This window comes from Capra hircus, chromosome 2, assembly GCF_001704415.2.
Source record: "Capra hircus breed San Clemente chromosome 2, ASM170441v1, whole genome shotgun sequence".
Lineage (NCBI taxonomy): Eukaryota > Metazoa > Chordata > Mammalia > Artiodactyla > Bovidae > Capra > Capra hircus.
In genome coordinates, this window is record NC_030809.1 from 64,399,502 (window position 1) to 64,424,289 (window position 24,788).

General features: G+C 36.1%; 1 protein-coding gene across 3 annotated transcripts in view; it reads right to left on the minus strand.

The window, feature by feature from the left end:
• Positions 1,196-24,788, minus strand: part of PTPN4 (protein tyrosine phosphatase, non-receptor type 4) — a 198,154-nt gene continuing 174,561 nt past the window's right edge. For 2 of the 3 annotated variants that reach the window (XM_018061766.1, XM_018061755.1), the window contains exons 24-27: positions 23,186-23,314; positions 17,525-17,673; positions 15,864-15,999; positions 1,196-8,990 (exon numbers count right to left, since the gene is read on the minus strand). In XM_018061766.1, coding sequence (XP_017917255.1) covers positions 8,904-8,990; positions 15,864-15,999; positions 17,525-17,673; positions 23,186-23,314 — 501 coding nt within the window. In that variant the 3' untranslated portion in view covers positions 1,196-8,903. The remainder of the gene's footprint in view (positions 8,991-15,863; positions 16,000-17,524; positions 17,674-23,185; positions 23,315-24,788) is intronic. The other variant, XM_018061760.1, reaches the window with a different exon arrangement.

Here is a 24,788-nt window from a genome sequence, read left to right on the forward strand (position 1 = left end):
AACTAGAATATGGGGAAATGGACATTCTCCTAAGTTTGGTGGAAGCATAAGCTAAAAAAAATCTTCTCTGAGAGCAATTATTAACATTTAAAAATGCAGGTGCCCAATGACTTAATGATCCTACTGCTAGAAATTTACCTTATGCATAGACTTGCAAATCTTTAATGAAAATACTTGCCTGAAGATGTTCACTGCAGCATTGTTCATACAGTATAAACCGGAAATTAAGAAATTAAACTATAGCAAATCCATCTGTATGATGGAGGTCAAGGCAGTGATTAAAAAGAATGAAGTAGACCTGAGTGTGTTGATATGGAAATGTTAATTAACAGAGGTTGCCATTGATTTGAAGGGGACTGTTCTTAGGGGCAGGCTTCCCCAGTGGCTCAGTGGTAAAGAATCCACCTGCAATGCAGGAGACTCGGGTTAGATCCCTTCATTGGGAAGATCCCCTGGCAAAGGTATGGGACAGAGGCTTTCATAACTCCTCATGGGTCTTCATTATACTATTTGAAGCTTTAGTATCATGCACGTAAGAACAGAGGCATGGCATTTACTTTTGCCCCGGTGGCTCAGAGAGTAAAGAATCTGCCTGCAATGTGGAAAACCCTGGATCAGGAAGGTTCCCTGGTGAAAGGAATGACTACCCCCACTCTAGTATTCTTGCCTGGAGAATACCATGGACAGAGGAGCCTGGTGGGCTACAGTCCATGGGGTCACAGAATCAGACATGACTGAGTGACTAACACTTTCACTTTATTTCTAGACATAAAATTAAATGTTAATTTTCTCCAAGAAATTTTTTTATAGATGAGAAATGGCATACCCAAATGTACTTAGGGAAGATATGAGGCAAGTGGACTTCAGACACATAAAAAAAGGTCATTTACCTTGACTGACAAGGTCTTATGGTAGGAATACCAGAGCAGAGAGGCTAGTGCTGGGAGAAGTGAGGAATCCAGCAGTGGCCAGTGAACAAGGAGCGTCTCATCAGACGTGCTTTAATCTTCTAAACCCCTTTTAGTTCCTGACTCACCCACTCACCCACAAACACAACCACTACATCAATAATTCTAGAAATAAAATTTGCATCTAACATTCTCCTAGTCTATGACCACCCAATAATGAAAATAACCATTGTTTGAAAAGCCCAACAATGAAAACTCCCATAAAATAATCTTTAAAACTCTTATACTTAAATTACTAAAGCACATCTTTATTTTGCAATTGAACAGTTTAAAGTCACAGCTAGAGTTTTTTCACGTTGAACCTGAACAACTATTTCTCAGTCAAAATGAATTATGGCCAAGAAAATACGTATAATGACTGCATTTCACATAAATTGCTTTCAGGGTTAAACAGTTTCAATGCAAACCAACATTTTTATCCCACTTGCTGTTAGTACATAAAATTCATTGCAGGAATTCTAATTTTTCATGGAAATTAAGACAAATCCACAAGGTCTTTCAAGCACACAATAAGCTGCAGTGACAAATGCATAGAATGCATAGTGATGATTTCAAATAACCCAGTGTTGACGAAATTAAAGTTTACAGATTTTAAATGAACTATATGATTCTTTGTCTCCTAATTACGGGAAACCATATGGAAAGAGGTATTTTTGTGAAATGGGGGAAAAGAATTTAAAAAGTTAAGGGGCTAATTCCATTTAGCTACTAGTTCAGTACAACCAAATGTGAAATGGCAGCAAACTATGTAAAATCATAATCTAATTAGAAAATTAACTAGACTTTTAACTAGGTGACTTTTTGCCCTTCATATTTACATATAGCACCTGTTACAAGAAAAAAAATCCCAAATTGAAACAGTCTCTACATAGAAATATTATTTTTAAAACTACTACTTAAAAATATCACTGATGAATCTATCATATACTATCTGTCCTAAAATTAAGCCTACGCTGTAGAAAATAAAGACTAACTTTTCTTATTTAAAAGATTACAATATGGGATGTAACTGCAACATCCTGATGCTGTTGGAACACCAGGCTGGACAGTTTTTATTTGCCTAAGCACTAATACTCTAATGACAGAAAAGGAAAACAGCTTAATGTAAACTTTCAGTCTCTTAAATCTTGCCCTTCAACATGTATACAAAGCGTCAGAACTTTGCCCCTTTCAACTTATTGGTGGTGAAGCACTGACTTAACACCTAAGTACAACTCAAAACAAAACAAATGGATTCCAGGTGTTCATCATGTAATGTACAAAAATGCAAAGCAGAACGATTTTAGTGAACCAAATGTGGCTGAAGCTAGCTGAGAGAACTCAGAGTCCAGCAAGACTGTCAACTGGGTAGTCTTTATTGTACCAAATAAATTACAGAAGAGTGGCAAAGCTAAAATCACACAAGTTACCTTATAAATATCAAATAATCAAGGGATCATTGTAAAGCATTTAAACGTGGGTCTAAACCAATGAGCTCTATGTGCTAATGTTATATTTTTCCATATTTACAAGACTCTAGGATAAATTTTATCTTTAAATGTATAAATTAAGTCAGTAGTAAGCTTGAAATAAAGTGCTATTTGAAATTCAAAAAATCAATTTCAGCAATGAAATATGACCTACTCTACTGGATACAAGAAAGCATGAGTAACTGGAACACAATTCAGAAACAGAAATGAAGAAGCTTCTTTTAGTAGCAGGTAAAATGGGTTCAAGTGTGCCTACAGTGAATTTAGGGAAAACACAAATCAGAACCTATTTTGGCCTAAGATTGTAGGGCTGAGTCTCCTTAATGATTTTATGGTGATAATTTCATGTAGCAATGTGACATTTTAGTTAAGATTATCAGATTATCTGCTAAATTTTGGAAACTCTCAAGATTCAGGGGGCCTGATATTAATCTTTTAACAGCTGTAACAAAAGTTAATGAAGGAAAATATTACATCACAAAGACTCTACTATAAATGGAAGTTAAAAAACCTTTTTTACCTTGGAGAAAGGAGCCCAAATAATGAAGGCCCCACTGAGTCAAGCTCAGTGCATGATGAATAATAAATACTACCTTTCAAAGAAATTGTTGAACAAATTAATCATGCCTGTTGGTTTAAAATGTAGGGCTTTTTTTTGTCTTCTGTTCAGCTAAATTAATAAACCCTCAGCCATATAAGACACCACTGCTATAGGTCAGAGTAGGGCTCAGTGGTTTTACCTGCCCAAAATATTGAGAATAAAAAACAAACTATCTGTCAGGGCCTTTGCACTGATTTACTGTGGTGAGTGTTAGCCACAGTTTTCACCGAAGTCACATACTCAGACTGCTGTCCTCATCTGTAGCTGAGACAGTGATGAAGCCTGAGAACTTTCCTTCACAGTAAACACATGCAGCAGAATGCTTACTCTTACACATACATACTCCCCCACACTCCAGACGTCTACAATTTAATGATTTTATACTTTAAAACAGTATGCACACATTTTTTTGGAAAACTTCTGTTCTAGAGCTAACACAAAGCAAAGTGAAAAAGAAGGTATTTGAAATATGCTTCAATAATGATCATTGTTTATAAAGAAAGTGACATTTTCTTCTAAAATTGCATTTTGTATAATGAAGTGGGAAACACTCTTTCTTTCCAATTCCTTGCTAACTTTTTTTAAAACAAAGCATATCCTTACCCTTAAGATCAAGTCTTAATTCTAGTAACATTTGAAAGATACATTCATTTCTTTACAGCATGAAAGACATACAAATATCATTTTTTTTCCTTAAAGCAAAAGAAGTTAACAGTTTCAATCTTTTGTCCATAGAAAAATATTTTCTATATAATTTACACAACAATAGGTAGGAAAGTTCTACAGTGTTTAACTGAAACTTTCTATGAGCAAAACAAGGCTTTCAAACATTTTCATTCTTGTACTGGTTTTAGGAACAATTAGAACCTCCTCCTAAAACTATAGTCTTAAACTTGCAATATTGCTAATACCTTTCACTTTGTAAATTAAAAAAACAAAAACAAAAACAAAAACTGGTTTACTTATTTATTCACTGAACCCTGCCTAGTCAGCATTGATGGACTGTACCCCAGTACCCCTGGCTGCCCAATCAGCTTAGATTATGACAATAAAGATAACAATGACCACAAAACTTTAGAAATCAACAATAAACTAGAAAAAACATACAAATAAGTAGCAGCAAATTTAGATATGGGAACAGAAATAACTATTTGGTGTCTACCCACAACAATTTCACCCAGATTATAAAAATAAAATGTGTCATTTCTCACTGAAATAGGGATTGTTTTTGATAACATTGTAAGGCTTATTGTAGGAATTGCTACTGAGAAAAATGAAGTCTGTGTATAGTAAAACGTTGTGTTGAAAATAGTTGTAGACATTGTAAAGTAAGTTAATCCCCAAAAGTACAATTTTGAGATTAACTTCATGAGCTCTCTGTAAAATTGCTGAAGTTGCCTATTAGCAGTTAGCCCTCAAATAAATTTTGCTATTATACAAATTCCTTTGGAGCTATACAATTCTCTAAAAACTTTATAAAACAGTTGCTACAAGCTGTGTTGTGATCATGCCGAGACACCAATAAAACTTTGCCAACAGATCAGTAATTCTGATACTTGATAAAATCAATCCAATGGGCTTTAAAAGCATAGGTATTTTACTTACAGGAAACACCAGGAAAAAAAATGGTTGCAGAAACTGTAGTTGGCTAGCTGAAGCAAACATGAGCAGCAATAAGCTGTATTAATATAAAGCAGTTACTTTGTTGATGTGGCCGTTTACACACAGAAGTTGTGGCACAATTTATCTTTCTGTTGTATTATTAAAAGGTATTTGTTCTAACAAATATTTACCTTAATGTAAATGACTTAAATGCAAATTGATCAGAACTACAAAATAATTACTACAAAATAAAAGAGGTGTAAACATATCCCACATTATTGTGGTATAAATAATTTTTATGAATTCAAAACTACTTTGGCAACCTTACCATCAGAATATCTTTAAATATTCAAAACACAGATATTACACAGAACATTGTTAAAAATCCTTATTTCCTTCTTCCTTCCTGATTTAAGATTATAAAACAAATATAAATGCTTTAATTCTACATGTTCACATTATGAACATAAATTATTTAACTGGACATACATTCGAAATCTTCGTTCTGTTTCAAGTGCTTTTAAAAATCAGTCTTCTAATTTGCATTTTCGAATGTTTTCACACTGCATGTACATCAGCCCAAATACTTGACAAAAGCTATTGTTTAATCAGGGAAGCATGACAAGCAGACAGAGTGGAGCCCTAATTAGATTGCTTTTTAAAGCCTACTTGTTTTCTAAATTAAGTAAAAATACTGCCTGAGTATAATTCTTGAGCTGAAATAGACTAAACTTCACAAGAATTTATGATATTCACAAGTTACCTATAGTAATAGAAGGTGAGCCTTGATAAAATCTTTCAAGTTTCTTTCAGCTCTCACGTTGTGGTACTTCTAGTGGAGACGGGAGACTTTTGTTCAAATAGCTGATTAGACCTGGCTAATCACCTGCCAACAGATTATAAACAACTCCCATAGTTAACATAATCCTTTACCCCTGTTAGTATCAGCCTTGGTGAAATACACAAATGCATAATCGCATAAAACATCTCTATGTGTATATACTAGTACTTGAAACCTTCAAGCAACTGTCATAATGGCTTAACATATTTTTATACACTCAAAGTCAGTTTTTATATATAAATTTTCTCTTTACTCTTAATCAACATGGTCAACCCTTTCTACCCTCCTACTTGTGCCAGCAGGCTGTACAAAGGAAGTGAATTCTTATGCTATTTATTCTGCCTTTATTTTGAATTATGCATTGATTTAATAAATACTAAGTGTTCTTCTTATGAATGCAGTCTATTCCAGAATATTCCTCAACCTGTGTACACAGTGCTGACACAAGTCAGCTGGTCAACACAACACCTAAAAAGAATGTGGTAAAACCATCCTGAATCAGAGGCAAGGTTTTTTACAAACATTCTTAGCATTTACAAAAGTCCTTTGATTCACCAGTACCTATTTCCAGTTGTGAGAATAGCAACATTGATTTCTTGCACATGTGGGTTGTTTGGGGGAGGTAGGGTTGGCTGCTGGAGAGGGGAGTAGTTTAGATACAAGGAATTTGGCATTTTTGTCACATACTATTACATTGATATGAATGGAACCTGGAACTACTAAGTGTACGAAAACTGAGATTATTCCTAGAACTCTACTTAAGATTTATGAACAGATCAAAAACATTCGGAGGCAGGGAGTCCCATGGAATTCCAGTGGTTAGGACTTGGCTCTTTCACTGCCATGCATATGGGTTCGATCCCTGGTTGGGGAACAAAGATCCCAAGGCGTGGCCAAAAAATATCAGGCATAAACTCTTATTTGTTAGGTGACCAGGGAATCATAACTAGCAATGTTTACTTTAAAAAGCTGTAGGGATAATTTAAGTTTAAGATCCTAATAAATATGTCTTTGAAAAAGGATATTTTCTGTACATAAAAATACTGACAGGGTGTAGCTCCCAGAAGAAAAATCCATATATGAGAAATTTAAAGGTAATTAAAAAATTTTAATATATTATCATTTAAAAACTGGCATTAATGATTTACAAAGGCAGCAGTGCTCATTGCCAATAAATGACCAGTTACTTTTCAAAGTGTAAATGTAACCCTAAGTCAAAAAACACGACACTATGATCTGCTTACATCTATACAACTTTACCTCTTTGTCTATGGTTGTCATATTCTGTCCATATAGTTGGATAGGTTTTCTCTTTAATTCAGGTAAAAAACTACTGCCAAAACAGTTACTCCCAACATTTTACTTTTTTCACATTTCACCGTACCATGATGTCATACAGCAGTCTAGATCATACCTATCTGTTGGCAGAGAATGGAATGTTCAAATAAGACTGTGTAGCTATTTACTATCTTATACTGTCTTGACTGTGAAATTCAGAAATAGATACAAGAATTTCACTTTGAAATAAAGGTTATGCTTACTTTTCTCTTTTAAAAAAAGTAAAATATTTTAATACAACAATGTATTTGGTATTTTGGCTATTAATGTTTAGGACTTAACTTCCTAAGATTTACTATTATGGATTTTTAACATTTGAAATAACATCATTTAGATTATACCAAAGATTTTTAAATGTACATTTTCCCGCTCACACTAAATGACGTTCCAAAATATCTACCATTCAACTGTAAATTTTATCAAGACTATACAGAAATATTCAGAAACCACTAGTAAATGAATCTATTTTAACTATAATCCATATAAAGTAATTTGTAATGTAACATTTCAATAGCTGAGAAAATTCCCACTTATATTAAAACTGAATAATTTTAAAGTTCTATCTCTCTGAGGACTTAAAAAGAAAAAAGCAACGAAAAAACCTGAAGAGGATAATATACACACTCTTATCAGGTCCTCCATCAGGCTGGACAATCAAAACTCTCCATATTAACATGCTTATAACTTAACAAGTATATATAAATTGGAGTAATTTAATTGTACACAAAATGACAAGAAAGTCCTCATCTTAGCTGTTGAGGGATTACATTTAGAAATAACTCAATAATGTTTTATCCTTTGTTTGTAGTATCCCAATCAACAGACCAGTGTGAACAAAGCTTGACAAGAACTGAAATGAATGCTAAAAAGGGGTAATTTAGTTAGTGATAGAAACAAGTCACAATTAGCTGCTTTAACTTCAGCTTATTCATATGTTTAACTTCAAAGTGTATATTAGGTGCCATTTCTAAAGGTAGGGGTAAAATAAATATGAAATTTGAAGAATAAAGCATCTTTTAACTTCAGCTGCTAAACTGTAACCCCTGTCCCTCAGGAAAGGAATGTGCAGGCTTTGAATAATTCCATAGCAGCAGAGCACTCACTCAGTAGGTCACAAATTATCTTGGCTTCTTGTGGCAAAATACAGGAATTGAGTAAGAAACAGAATTTCATTACCCTCCTTTGACTGCATAACTCTCAACACGAGAAGCCATTTTAAAAATGGTGAACTGATTCAAAATGCATAAAACTGTAAATGTACAATATACATACATACCTCCTAGTAGGGTCAAAGGAGTGCCTTTTCATTAGACATACAAAGACGTCGCAAGGCACTTAAGGGGTTAAGACACAATGCATGCATTCCTTTACATCAAGTATGTGAAATCACATGATTTGGAATAAGCCAACCTTATGATAAATGTAAGTTATATTGTTAAATTCAAGAAAATTTGTAGATTCATATTTATACTTTCTATAAGATGCTGGTAAATGGACAATGTGCAGCATTTCCTGGGAAAAGCAAATTCCACTTTCTTCTTCCAAACAGCAGGTCTCTACGGGGGGAGTGTAGGGGAAGATGTGCTGCATCCATAGGCAGTGTATTGGCTAATATTGAGAATGATATTGCTAACATTTAAAAAGTAACATCTGGTCATCAGTATAGTAAGAACACAAATCACTGGGAGACACCAGAGCGGACTCCTGATGTTGAATGCTTTTTGCTTTCAAGATACAGGTATGCAACAGAGATGCTGAGAATTCTGAGCCTTGTTTGTGGCAATTCTACCAGAAGGGGACGGCATGGCACCACCACAAGATGTCATAAATTACCCTGAACATACTCAGTTATTCACTATTTGTTTGGAGCAAAGAATGAAATAGTCTTCAAACACATGAATTATAGATTTTGAGAGAGTGACTTTTTCTTTAAAACATAAAGTGCAACAGTGCTGAAGTTTTCAGTTTTTTTAGTTCTTCTTCTTTTTTGTCTGTTTAGATGCCATTTCCTGTGAGCAGTGTTATGGCACAGTGACTATAAAACAGAAAGCAATTTCCAATACATTTCCCAGACCTTTGCTTTCTTATTTATTTGATGACGTCGTTAAAGGTTTAACAAATCCTTCTTCATAAACTTTCAAGATAGCTTCACATACAAATCTGTATTGACTCTGAAAAATAAAATATAAAAAACAGAACTGATCAGAAAGACTAGAAAATAAACAAACAAAAAAGGTAAACATCTCACCTGGCTTGCTTATACAAGAAATACAAAGTAAAACTGCACGGATACATAATTTTTCACTAAGACTGGCAAAAAAAGTTTGACAACATATTTTGTTGGTGAAACTCATTCATACATTGCTAATAGGAATGTACAATACTATAAGCCCTATGGGTGAACACCTGGCAGTATCTAACAAAATTACATTAATTTATCTATTGACCCAGCAATCCCACTTCTAGGACTCTATCCAAAAGATAAACTAGAAAAAGAAACTGAAAATATTTATTCATAAATGAGGCTATTCACTGCAGATTTATAAAAACAAAAAAGTAGAAGCAATTCAAATTGTCATCAGTAAAGGGCTGGGTCAGTAATCAGGTACATTCTCAAAGTGGGTACTATGAAATGGAGAGAAAAGGAAAAAAGTCTACAGAATATTATAGAATGATTCTAGGATATTTTGCTAAGTAAAAAAAGGCAAGACAGAGAAAAGTGCATATATTATCTTTATAAGAGAAATGGGACAGGGATATAAATATGTACCTAACTCAATGTGTAAGAAAACAGAGAAGGACGGATAAATCTTTTTTTTTTTTTATGGCTTGCTATAAGGAAAGGAGTCAACAGGGTGAAGGAGAGAGCTAGAGATTAGACTTTATTGAATATACTTTCTTCTTTCATAAATTTCACTTTGGAATCATGTAAAGACAGTCCATAATTAGAACATGAATTTTAAAAGCCTCTATAAACAAAATACAAAACATATCCACGTATCTATCTAGTTGATGGCATAACCACACAGAAAGGAGCTATTTCAAATTACTTTGAAACAGTAATTTGACTATATATCTTTTGTAGAATATATATTCCAAAACAAAATAACTAGAAAAGAACTGAAAATTCTTTTTGGCAATCACATTGTTTGTGGTGTTAGCTTTGTTATTCTGAGACTTTGTTGGGTATTGTGTAATAAAACAAATGAGTACTTGTGACATGCTGCTGCTGCTAAGTCACTTCAGTTGTGTCCAACTCTGTGCGACACCACAGACAGCAGCCCATCAGGCTCCTCCATCCCTGGGATTCTCCACGCAAGAACACTGGAGTGGGTTGCCATTTCCTTCTCCAATGCATGAGAGTGAAAAGTTGAAGTGAAGTCGCTCAGTCGTGTCCGACTCTTCGCGACCCCATGGACTGCAGCCTACCAGGCTCCTCTGTCCATGGGATTTTCCAGGCAAGAGTACTGGAGTGGGTTGCCATTGCCTTCTCCAAGCATTTCCAGTACCATGGAGAACCTGCGCTCTTGTTAAAGAAGAAAAGGGGACAAAGATGTTAAGTAGAAAATGGTAAGTGAAAACACTGTGGTCTGAATCTATAGCAGAAGCACCAGTATTAACTCGTGATAAGTTTGTTTTCCCTCTTCTGGCAACCGAAGATTTTCAGAGACACATACTGACACTTACCCAACAGCAATAAAAATCCCTCAGAAGGTGGTCCCTAAAATAATTCCCCAATAAAAAGGACCAGAACTTTATGGAGAAATTACTAATGCTAAGTCTGGGACAAGAAATGTACAAGCTGGACATCTATACTGATAGCAAATGAGCTATCAAAGTCACTAGCTCTTGACATAAAGGCTCAGGAGCTAGAATGAACAGTCTCCCAGGAACCAAAAATGGAATAAATTATGCATATTTAAGAAAAATAATTGCAATGGGTTGAAACATATCACATGTTTAAATACATGAATTCAAAACAATACCAAAACAAACAAAAGTAAGTGGTCGCCACTAGGAGAGGCCAATGAACTAATTCATTGCATTAAAAACTTGTAAGTAAAGGGAAAGCATTAAGTATTTATCTTGCCTTTCCTATGCAGACTGTATCACCAGTTAACCAAACAGCAGATGAGAAGTTTCTCTTTTAAAGAAGTATTCCAACTAATAAATAAAAAAAGGAATAACAGAATATCATCATTTTGCAAGCCAAATGGATAAGTGATGCAGACACTGATCACCCAAGGCAGCTATCATCACAAAAGGAAGGCAGACACATCATGTGCCTCTCAAAGGAAGAACGTAACACCACTGAAGGTGCTACAGGCTACAGATCCGTTTACCAGATAAGACAGAGAACACCACCTTGTTCCGTCTAGAATGCAACCAGCAAAACCTAGACTATGGGAAAACATGCAGCACAAACATCCGGGTTTGCTTATCAAATAAACTGCAAGATAAAGAAGAGAGAATGGACTTCTCTGGTGGTGCAGTGGATAAGAATCCTCCTGTCAATGCAGGGAACATGTGTTTGATCCCTGGTCCGGGAAGGTTTCACATGTGGAGCAACTAAGTCAGTGCACCACAACTACTGAGCCTGCACTCCAGAGCCCATGTGCTGCAACTACTGAAGGCAGAGTGCCTAAAGCCTGTGCTCCGCAACAAGAAGTCACTGCAATAAGAAGCTCATTTACTGCACCAACGAGTAGCCCCAGCTCGCCTCAACTAGAGAAAGCCTGCACAAAAGCAACAAAGACCCAGTGCAGCCAAAATAAAAAAGAGAGAGAGAGAGGTAGGAAGAAGATACAGATTAAAAGAGGTTTAGGAGACACAGACCAATCAAAATATGTAGACCATATTTGAATATTGACTTTACACAAACTGTAAGAACAAAATCAAAAACTTATTATGTATGATATGATCCAGCAATTTGACTTCTGGGTATGTATCTTAAAAGATTGAAAGCAGTGTCTAAAAGACACTCATGCTCACATTCATGAGACATTCATGCTCACAGCAACATTAGGCAACAAAACCTAAAAGTAGCATTACTAACTCAATAGACATGAGTTTGAGCAAATTCTGGGAGATAGTGAAGGACAGGGGAGCCTGGTGTGCTGCAGTCCATGGGGTTACGAAAGTTGGACATGACTTAGCAACTGAACAACAACAAAAGGTGAAAATAAACCAAATGTCCAATAATGGATAAAAGGATAAGCAAAATGTGGTATACACATACTATGAAGTATTTTTTAGCTTTAAAAAGAAAGGAAATTCTGCCACACAACATGGATGAGCCTTGAGGATATTATGCTCAGTGAAATAAACCAATCACAAAATCATATATGTACGATTCCATGTATATGATATATCCAGAGCAGTCATATTCACAGAAACAGAAAATAGAATGATGGCTGCCAAGGGACTGGAAGAGAGGAAAATGGACAGTCATAGTTTAAGGGGTACAGAGTTTTAGTTTCTGAAGATGAAGAAGTTTTAGTGATTGGTTATACAACAGTGTGAATATACTTAACACTACTGAATTGTACATTTTAAAATGGTCAAGATGGTAAATTTTGTGTTCTGTATTTTACAACAATTAAAAATAAATCTATTATGTATGGATATGGATATAAAAACCTCAAGAAAATACTAGCAAATCAAGTCAAGCAACACATAAAGAGAATTATATACCATGTCTAAGTAAGATTTAGCTCAGGAATGCAAGGTAAGTTTAACATTCAAAAATTAATTAATCTAATACACTATATTAACAGAGTAAGACACAAAGCACATGATCATCTCGACAGATACAGAAAAAGCATTTGACAAAACTGAACACCTTTTTGTCATGAGACCACTCAGTAAACTAGTGAGAGGGAACCTTCTCAATTTGATAAAAAAGCATTAATGAAAAATCTTGGTACTTCATGGTAGAAAACAGAAAGCTGTCTTCTAAGGCCAGGAACAAGACAAGGATGTCTAGTTTCATCACTTCTACTTAACACTATACTGGAGGTTCTTGCTGGGGCACTTGGGCAAGATGAAGAGAAGATATGAAATGAGAAAAAGAAAACCATACCTATATTGGAAAGGAAGAACTAAACTCTATTTGCAAATGACACAATTTTGTATAGAGAGAATCTTAAGGAATCTACTTTCACACATGTAAAAAATTGAGTTAATAAGTGATTTCAGCAAGGCTGCAGGCTACATGGTCTATATACAAAACCAGCTTACTTCTATATTTAAGCAATGCGTAATCCTAAAACAAAATTAAGAGGACAAGTCCACTTACAATATGACCAAAAAGATTTAAAAACTTAAGAATACATTTAACAAAAAGAAGTACAAGATTTGTACATTGAAAACTACAAAATACTGCTGAAGAAAATCGGTGAAAACATAAATAAATGGAAAGACATTTTGTGTTCATGCTTTTGAACATGGATTATTATTAAATGGCAACACTCCGCAAAATGATCTATACATTTAATGCAATCCCTATCTTGCCTTTTTTGAAGAGAGGACAAACTGTTTCTAATGCTCATATGGAAATCCAAGGGACCTAGAACAGCCAAAACAGTCTTTAAAAAAACAAAGTTGCAAGATACAGATTTCCTGACTTCAAAATTTATTATAAATTTTTAGTATTCAAGACAGTGTGGTAGTAACATAAGAACAGACATAAAAATCAACGGACTACAACTGAAACTCCAGAAATAAACACTCGTATTTGTGGTCAACTGATTTTTGACAAGCGACCCAGAAACAATTCGTGAGGAAAGAATAGTTTTTTCAACAAATGGGGCTGAGACAACTGGAGGTCCATACAGAGAAGAATCAAGTTAGAACGCTACCTCAAACCATATGTAAATATTAACTCAAAATGTATCAGACACCTAAATGTGAGACCTAAACTATAAAACTCGTGGAAGAAAGGGGAGGGATAAATATTTGTGACTTTAAATTAGGCTGTGATTTCTTAGCTATTGACACCAAAAGTATATGTGGTTAAAAAGAAAACTAGACTTAATCAAAATTTTAAAAATTTGTGCTTCAAATTAATCAAGAAAGTGAAAGATCAGCATAAAACACTTGCAAATCACAGATCTATAAGAGACTTTATTTAGAAAATATAACGAACTCTTTAACATTCAATGATAAAACAAAAACCCAAATTGCAGAACAGGCAAAAGACTTGGATATTTCTTGAACAAAGATACACAGATAAACGACCACATGAATCATTACTTATTAAAGAAATGCAAATCAAAACCACAATAAGATACCACTTTATATTTAGCAGGATGGCTAAAATAAAAAAAGATAATGACAAGCAATGACAATGATGTAGAGAAAATGAAACACTCACATACTGCCAGGGGACTGCAAAATGGTACATCTACTTTGAACAGTTCCTCACATGACTCAGCAATTTCGCTGAGCACAGCGAAAACATTTCCACACAAAAACATATATACAAATGCTTATGGTATCATTATTCACAATAGTGAAAAAGTGGAAACAATATAGAAGAATATGTATCTATTCAGTGCAAAAGGAATGAAGTACTGATTATACTACAGAATGTATATCCTTTTAATGTTATGCTAATTAAAAGAAACCAATTATAAAAATCAAATTATATGACTCCATTCACAAGAATGGTCCAGAATAGGCAAACTATGGAAATAGAAAGTAGATTAATAGTTGCCTAGGACTAGGTTGGGGAAGGCTGGGGAAGATACTAGGAAAAATGGGTACAGGGAACCTTTTTTGGAGTGATGAAAATGTGCTAAAACTAGATAGCAATGATGGTTGCCAAACACCATGATATACTACAAACCAGTGAACTGCACATTTGTTAAAAAGGTGAATTTTATGGTACGTGAATTATATAAAGCTATTCTAAAATTTGAGAAGACATGATTAGTAAGAAACAATTGGAAATTTGAATACTGGCTATTGCTAATATTAGAGAATTATTGCTAGTTATAATTTGGTGTGATAATGGTAATACAGTTTTGTTTAGAAGGAAAAACACTCCTTATCTTTTAGAGAAACATACTGAAATACATATAGACAAAATGATATGGTATCCAGGGTTTGCTTCAAATATGAGGAGAGTAGGTAGTCGTATAAAGGAAACGTGATGGCCAATGCCAGGGCTGACTATGCAACACAGTGTTCAGTACATTACATTGTCTGTTTTTGTGTATGTTTGAAATTCTCTATAATTAAATGCTAATAATATAGCAGGCATTTATTAGACCACATAGGTCAGTTCACTTGAATAACCTTAATGCCGCCAACAATGCAAACATTTCACAATGGCTTAATATAAAAAATAATCTTAATATTAACTTTAAAATTTCATGATTCTTTTGATTCTTGGAACATAATTCAGAGTCATTATAGAACACAGTAAGTTAATAGCTTAATTTCTATGATTTTTGCTGTTGCAATTTAAGTTCTTATGGAAAAAAGAAAGGCAATTTCCTTATAGGTGTTTCACAGAAAGCAGCTCTATCAAGATTCTCCAGTCTAGGGACACTAGTGATTCCAGTCTAGGGACACTATCGTTCTCAGCATTCCATTTGACTAAGGAATATAGGATAAGTTGCTTCTCTGCACCTGTTGAAGCAGTCAAAAACTAGCAAGCGAGGGTAGTGTTGGCAAACATTTTCTCCCCCCCAACCCCCTCTCAAACATTTTCTACAAAAGACCAGATAGCAAACATTTTTGGTTCTGCAATCACATGGTGGCCTGCTGCAACTTTTCAGCTCTGCTACTGTAATGTGAAAGCAGCCATAGATAATATGTAAATACATAGCTGTGGCTGTTTCCAATAAAACTGTATTTATAAACACAAGTGGCGGGCCAGGTTTGGCTCATGGACAGTATCTGCCAATCCCTATGCTAGGGTTATTACCTCCTGGAAGAGAATTAAAAAGAGAAAAGTATAGTTTGGAACATACACGGATAACAAAAAACCATGACGTTGAGAATATACACTTACACATGAGCTCTGTAGTACTTACAGGAGTTTGGATCATCATGGCTCGCTGATCTCTCATTGTTCTCACAATATCTAGTGGATAAACTGGCTGATTGCATTCAATGAGACACATGGCTGTTTCCATAGTAATAAGAACCCCAGTTCTTCCAATCCCAGCACTAAAAAGGACAAATATGGGGCAAAGTCTTACTGAAACTGTTCTGTTAAACTTCTTACGCCTTTTGTGCAGAAACTTATAGAACTGAATCATATTACAGTAGAAGAACAACTTGATTTTAATATTTTATATTAAAAAAAGTGGCAAGGCAACTGGAAACTATTTTGAAAACAACAAAAAAATTTCACTTAATACAGATTAAATGGTTTGTAACCACATCTCCCCCACTGTTAGTTGCAATATACAACTTTAAAAGTGTTACATTTCAGTTTTTAAAATCTGAACAAGGTATAGAAGATTAGTGACATAACAGCTTTAAAATGCAAAATAAGAGAATTACAATAATAAATCATTAACAAAAGCAAAAAAGACAGCTAAAACACTCAAAAAATTAGCTTTTAAAGCCAAATTTAATTTTCATTAAACTTTACCACTGAGGTAGTTAAGAACAACTTCGTGAAGCATTCTGTAGCTATTGAGAACTAAGGATATCCAACAGCCAAATGTGCCCACCATTCCTGTCATCTGCCTCTCAAATAACTAGTCTACAATCTGTTTTGATTGATGTGAAAGTCTACCCTTAAAAAGTACTGGAAAGTATAAGGATAAAGAGATACCTTAATACATCCTCTGAATCAAATCACTTAATAACAGAAGTAACAAGGAGAAGGAGAAAACAATTCCTGGCTCCTAATTTCTGGGTCTGTGGCAGTGAGGCTGGAGTCAGTGATTTCAGTCCCTTGAGGGCAGATGGGTACCTGAATCTGAAAGGAAGGAGCGTGTCCGCTACTGCTCACTCCTGCAGGTGGCACATCCTGAGGTAGTATTGGGTGGAATCATCACTGACTCAATGGACATGAGTATGGGTAAGCTCCAGGAGTTGGTGATGGACAGGGAAGCCTGGTGTGCTGCAGCCCATGGGGTTGTAAAGAGTCAGACATGACTGGGCAACTGAACTGAACTGACTCCAAGGAGGTGAAATATTAATCAAAGGTCTTAGGAGGGGCCAGGATGGAGTACCTCGCTGGAGGGGGAAATCCAAACCTTATGATACAATCTAATTCTTACAATATTATTATTTCATCAAATCTATAATACCATTAAATTTAAGACATAACTCAAATTCAGAAATGTTTGACTATGAAAAAGACAAACTTTTAAGAACAAGTATTATTTTTACTTTTTATGATAAAGTTTCTGTCAATTGTATGTTGTCATATTCTTTGCTTTCTACCTTCAGAACACAGCTTTGAATTCTAATTACCAGAGTGACAAACACAACTTAAGGGCAAAATAGAGTACGTATTCCCTTTAAAAAATGACCTATTTAGTCACTTAGTGTTAGTCACTCAGTAGTGTCCAACTCTTTGTGACTTCACAGGGGTCAGAGCCCACCAGGCTCCTCTCTCTGTGGGGTTTCCCAGACAGGAATACTGCAATGGGTTGCCATTTCCTTCTGGGCTTCCCTGGTGGCTCAGACGGAATCTAGTCAGTTACTCAATCATAAAAGACAGAAAATAAAATACCTGCAATGAACAACTATAGGTTCTTCCTTGCCAGCCCTCTTATTTCTTACGTGGCAAACAAAATCCAGAAAGTCACTTGAATCGTCAGGGACTCCATGGTCGGGCCAGGCTATATACTGGATCTGGGTGAGTGGACGACTCTCATTTTTCTACATATAAATGAAAGATTATGCAACTGACTTAGAAATAATCCTTAAAATATATGTAAACATTCATGTCATTTTAATTTTAGAAGCAAAAGAAACTACTTTCATTATGCCCCAAAAGTAATGTATAAATTCAATAAAACTCAAAAAAGTTTAAGGAGAAGAAAAGAAACCACTTTATAGAAACAGCTGTATCCATTTAAGTATCAGTCACTTGGATTATCATTCTTCTTATAACTAAATTTCTATATTTGTATTTTTAGGATGATAATCAGGTAAACAGACAAAAGTATATTAAGATTCCAGAGAAATGTTTAAAACAATATAAAAATTAGGTGAGCAAAAAAGGTTAACAAAAAATTTTTTTTAATGAACAAAGTTGGGCTAATCCTGATAAGCACAAGTGAAATTATGGACATCAAGAAAATAAAATCTCAAGGTAAATGCAGATTAAAAACTGGAGACCATAAAACACAAAATCAAATCAATATTTAATTCTTCTTTGGGAACCAATTTCCCCACTGGTATAATGGAGAAAGTAAGGTATTGAATGTATACATCTTAGTTCAAATCTCAATTTCGCCGGTTAAGACAGTATTTCATGGTCTCATTTTCTTCAACTGAAAAATGAAACAATATCTACACCTAAAAGGGACAGTCTTAAGTTAAACTGATTCATTTCAAGGACCTGCAAATCACCCAATCACAGCTGTTTGGAATCATATACTCATAGTCAGATTCCAACACTGTGAAATCTGGTTACTGTCACTTACATTGGATGAACTTCCAAAGAACATGAAAGTAAAGGTACTTAAGAAAAAAGAATTCCCAGAGAGACCTCAATTCAATCTGGTTACAGATAATTGAAGGCATCTAATACAGAATACCTTTGACTATTACTGTTAACAAAAGAACTTAATGGTAATAATTAAGTTCTTGCAGAACTTAATCTGCAAGAAGGGTAATTAAAATCATACTTTATTAAGTTTTGGGGTAGTGTTTATCTGTTTGTCCATCTATCCATCCATGTACATATGTATTTATGGCAGCAAATTAATTTTCCCATTATATTTGGCTCAAACCTTAGAAAACAATTTGTGTCTCAGCATAGTTCTGAGATACTCAGGACTGCAAAGAAAAGCCACTATAACATGTAAAACTGCCACGGATAATCTGTAGGTGGAGAACAATGGGATATACATATTACCTGATGCGACCACTGACCATACACAAGCTCATCTTTCATGTCTATTTAGGAAAATGAAAAAAAAAACAGCTTCTTGGCTTGCTTTGTTACATACAACCACTAGTTATACAGCACACATGCCCAAACCCAAAATTCATTCTGATAGTATCTCTAGCCCATAAGGTTTTGAAACTGTATTTTCTTGTAACTTCAGTTTTATTCAGTGCCAGATTCCTGCAGTATACATTAGCACAACTTCTAGCTCCTTTCCTTTCCAGTCAGCAAGGTCCCATCTCACTGGACTCTTCTAGTCACTTTCAGGGAGGGGGTGCATTAGGAGCGGTGTGTGAGTGGAGTTAGGGGAGATGTGGTCTCATCTCCGAAGGCTTCACCGTGGATGCCTGTGATACTGGCTCTTCTCCAGCAATCACTCCTTTCTTCCTACAGCCCCTTAGCCCCAGGATGGCTGGTGTAGGCACCAGCAGCCTGACAAGACAAGCAGATTCTGCCTCCACATACATCTTCCGGTTGGGTTACTGAGATGGCATTTATTCATCAGTTTGCACTTCTGGCTTTAATCTGGAAGCCAAATGGAGGGACTCAGGGAGCAGGTAAGGAAAACTAACAATTTAAAAGCTGTAAAGACACCCACTCCAGTATCGTTGACTGAGAAATATCATGGACAGAGGAGCCTGTCAGGCTACAGTCCATGGGTTCACAAAAGAGGTGAACATGACTTACTGACTAAAAAACAGCAGCAATCTGTCTGATGTTACAGTGTCCTGCCTACAATCTTACCCTCCTAAATAATGAGGAGATTGTGAAACTGGTCTTTTCCACTCATTTCAAGTTCAGTCACTCAGTCGTGTCCAACTCTTTGTGACCCCATGATTGTAGCACGACAGGTTTCCCTGTCCTTCACTAAATCCCAGATCTTGCTCAAACTCATGTCCATTGATTCAGTGATGCCATCCAACCATCTGGTCCTCTGTCATCCCCTTCTCCATCTGCCTTCAATCTTTCTCAGCATCAGGGTTTTTTCCAATGAGTTGGCTCTTCGTATCAGGTGACCAAAGTATTGGAGCTTCAGCTTCAGCATCAGTGCTTCCAATGAATATTCAGGATTGATTTCCTTTAGGATTGACTGGTTGGATCTCCTTGCAGTCCAAGGGACTCTCAAGAGTCTTCTCCAACACCACAGTTCAAAAGCATCAAGTCTTTGGCCCTCAGTGTTCTTTATGGTCCAACTCTCACATCCATACAGAACTACTGAAAAAATAATAACTTTGACTATATAGACCGTTGTCAGCTAAGTAATGTCTCAGCTTTTTAATACACTGTTTAGGTTTGTCATAGCTTTTCTTCCAGAGTAAGCATCTTTTAATTTTCTGGCTGCAGTCACCATTTGCAGTGCTTTTGGAGCCCTCCAAAATAAAGTCTGCCACTGTTTCCACTGTTTTTCCCATCTATCTGCCATGAAGTGATGGGACCAGATGCCATGATCTTAGTTTTTTGAATGTTGAGTTTTAAGCCAGCTTTTTCACTCTCCTCTCTCACCTTCATCAAGAGGCTCTTTAGTTCCTCTTCACTTTCTGCCATAAGGGTGGTGTCATCTGTGTCATCTGCATATCTGAGGTTATTGATTTCTCCTGGCAATCTTGATTTCAGCTTGTGCTTCACTTAGCCCAGCATTTCACATGATGTATTCTGCATATAAGTTAAATAAGCAGGGAAACAATACATAGCCTTGACATACTCCTTTTCCAATTTTGAACCAGCCTATTGTTCCATATTCAGTCCTAACTGTTGCTTCTTGACTTGCATACAGGTTTCTCAGGAGGCAGGTAAGGTGGTCTGGTATTCCCATCTCTTGAAGAACTTTCCACAGTTTGTTGTGATCCACATAGTCAAAGGTTTTAGGACAGTCAATGAAGCAGAAGTAGATGTTCTTCTGGAATTCTGTTGCTTTTTATATGATCCAACAGATGTTGGCAATTTGATTTCTGGTTCCTCCACCTTTTCTAAATCCAACTTGAACACCTGGAAGTTCTCAGTTCACATACTGTTGAAGCTAGCTTGGAGAATTTTGAGCATTACTTTGCTAACATGTGAAATGAGTGCAATCGTGTGGCAGTCTGAACCTTCTTTGGTATTGCCCTTCTTTGGAACTGGGATGAAAACTGATCTTTTCCAGTCCTGTAGCCACTGCCGACTTTTCCAAATTTGCTGGCATATTGAGTGCAGCACTTTAACAGCATTAGCTTTTAGGATTTGAAATAGCTCAGCTGGAATTCCATCACCACCATTAGCTCTGTTCATAGTGATGCTTCCTAATGCCCACTTGAGTTCACATGCCAAGATGTCTGGCTCTAGGTGACTGATCATACCATCGTGGTTACCTGGGTCATTAAGATATTTTTGGTATAGTTCTTCTGTGTATTCTTGTCACCTCTTCTTATCCTCTGCTTCTGTTAGGACCATACCGTTTCTGTCCTTTATTGTGCCCATCTTTGTATGAAATGTTCCCTTTGTATCTATAATTTTCTTAAAGAGATCTCTACTCTTTCCCATTCTATTGTTTTCCTCTATTTCTAGGCATTGTTCACTTAGGAAGACTTTCTTATCTCTCCTTAATATTCTTTGGAACTCTGCATTCAGATGAGTATATCTTTCCTTTTCCCCTTTGCCTTTCACGTCTCTTCTTTTTTCAGCTATTTGTAAGGCCTCGTCAGACAACCACTTTGCCTTTTTGCATTTCTTCTTATTGGGGATGGTTTTGATCACCACCTCCTGTACAATGTGACAAACCTCAGTCCATAGTTCTTCAGGAACTCTGTAAGATCTGAATCTATTTGAATTCTATTTGAATCCCTTGAATCTATTTGTCACTTCCACTGTATAATCATAAGGGATTTGATTTAGGTCATACTTGAATGGTCCAGTTGTTTCCCTACTTTCTTCAATTTAAGTCTGAAATTTGCAATAAGGTGTTCATCATCTGAGCCACAGTCAGCTCCCGGTCTTGTTTTTGCTGACTGTATATAGCTTCTCCATCTTCAGTTGCAAAGAATATAATCAATCTGATTCTGGTATTGACCGTCTGGTGATGTCCACATGTAGAGCCATCTCTTGTGTTGTTGGAAGAGGGTGTTTGCTACGACCAGTGCATTCTCTTGGCAAAACTCTGTTAGCCTTTGCCCTGATTCATTTTGTACTCCAATGCCAAACTTGCCTGTTACTCAAGGTATCTCTTGACTTCCTACTTTTGCAGTCCAATCCCCTATGATGAAAAGACATCTTTTTTTTGGTGTTAGTTCTACAAGGTCTTGTAGGTCTTCATAGAACCATTTTACCTCAGCTTCCTCGGCATTACTGGTTGGGGCACAGACTTGGACTACTGTGATGGTTTGCCAAAATGAATGGTTTGCCCTGGAAATGAACCGAGATCATTCTGTTGCTTTTGAGACTGCACCCAAGTACTGCATTTTGGACTCTTGTTGACTATGAGAGCGACTCCATTTCTTCTGAAGGATTCTTCACCACGGTAGCAGATATAATGGTAATCTGAATTTAATTCATCCATTCTGGTCCATTTTAGTTCACTGATTCCTAAGATATCGATGTTCACTCTTGCCATCTCTAGTTTGACCACTCTGTCCACTTTTAATTTACCTTGATTCATGGACCTAACATTCCAGGTTTCTACGCAATCTAGTTCTTTATAGCATCGGACTTTACCTTCACCACCAGATGCATCCACAACTGGGTGTTTTTATAACTTTGGCTCAGCCTCTTCATTCCTTTTGGAGCTATTTCTCTGCTCTTCTCTAGTAGCATACTGGGCACCTACCAACTTGGCGAGTTCATCTTTCATTATCATACCTTTTTGCCTTTTCATACTGTTCATGGAGTCCTCAAGGCAAAAACGCTCATTAAAAAGGGGGAATAATCTAATAGCTGTTTGTTGTTATTTCCATTTCCATCTCCATTTCCATTGGAGATGTACTCCAATACCTTACTGATATTACTTGGAGGAAGAGATGTATAATCAACACCCTGGTATGATTTTTATGAATAGGGAAAATACTAATAGTAATAAATATTATTTACTCAATTATTTTTTCACTGATTATTCATACTTCACTACAGAAATTGAAAACATTATACTAAAAGAACATATAAGATTTCAGTGTATCCTAATGAAGCAAATAGTTCAATAATTTTTTGTATTTCCTAATAACTAGGACTCAAGATTAAAAACATTTTCATCTTTCAAAGCCTTTACCTTGAACATAACAGCTCTAACCAGTAGGCACCCCGTTCCCCTACCTCCTGGTTGAACAGTGTCATCTTCCTGAAGACATATGCAGTGTTCCCCTCTTCTGAGTGGCAGGTGACTTGGTAGCAGCCGTAGGATGAACTTCCTGTGGGATCCGGCCAATACTGGTGACACTTAACCTGGTATCAATAAATTTTAGAAATAGACATAATTTAGGTTCTCCGATTTTTTTAATATTTTAATTTTTAAGAACTTTCAAGCTTAAAGAAATGTGACTAAATAATTTAATGAATTCTCATATACTCTTCAACTGCACTCATCTCACATGCTAGTAAAGTAATGCTCAAAATTCTCCAAGCCAGGTTTCAACAATACGTGAACCACGAACTTCCAGATGTTCAAACTGGTTTTAGAAAAGACAGAGAAACCAGAGATCAAATTGCCAATATTCGCTGGATCATCCAAAAAGCAAGGGAGTTCCAGAAAAACATCTATTTCTGCTTTATTGACTATGCCAAACCCTTTGACTATGTGGATCACAATAAACTGTGGAAAATTCTGAAAGAGATGGGAATACCATACCACCTGACCTGCCTCTTGAGAAATCTGTATGCAGGTCAGGAAGCAAAGTTGGAACTAGACATAGAACAACAGACTGGTTTCAAATAGGAAAAGGAATATGTCAAGGCTGTATATTGTCACCCTGCTTATTTAACTGATATGCAGAGTACATCATGAGAAATTCTGGGCTGGAAGAAGCACAAGCTGGAATCAAGATTGCTGGGAGAAATATCAATAACCTCAGATTTGCAGATGGCACCATCCTTACGGCAGAAACTGAAAAAGAACTAAAGAGCCTCTTAGTGAAAGTGAAAGACAGTGAAGAAGTTGGTTTAAAGCTCAACATTTAGAAAACTAAGATCACGGCATCCGGTCCCATCACTTCATGGCAAATAGATGGGGAAACAGTGGAAACAGTGGCAGACTTTACTTCTGGGGGCTCCAAAATCACTGCAGATGGTGACTGCAGCCATGAAATTAAAAGACACTCCTTGAGAGAAAAGTTATGACCAACCTAGAGAGCATATTAAAAAGCAGAAGAGATATTACTTTGCCAACAAAGGTCCATCTAGTCAACGCTATGGTTTTTCTAGTAGTCATGTATGGATGTGAGAGTTGGACTATATAGAAAGCTGAGCACTGAATAATGATGCTTTTGAACTGTGGTGTTGGAGAAGACTCTTGAGAGTCCCTTGGACTGCAAGGAGATCCAACCAGTCAATCCTAAAGGAAATCAGTCCTGAATATTCATTGGAAGGACTGATGTTGAAGCTGAAACTCCAATACTTTGTCCACCTAGTGCGAAGGGCTTACTCATATGAAAAGACCCTGATGCTGGGAAAGACTGAAGGTGGGAGGAGAAGGGAATGACAGAGGATGAGATGGTTGGATGGCATCACTGACTCAATGGACATGAGTTTGAGTAATCTCTGCAACTTGGGAGAGGCCTGGCCTGCTGCAGTCTATGGGGTCACAAAGAGTCGGACATGTCTGAGCGACTGAAGTGAACTGAACTTATACCCTTCACAAAGATCTGCCAATGAGCAACATTTTTTTGGTCATATCTTCTCTTTGTAATGAGAGTCTGTTTGG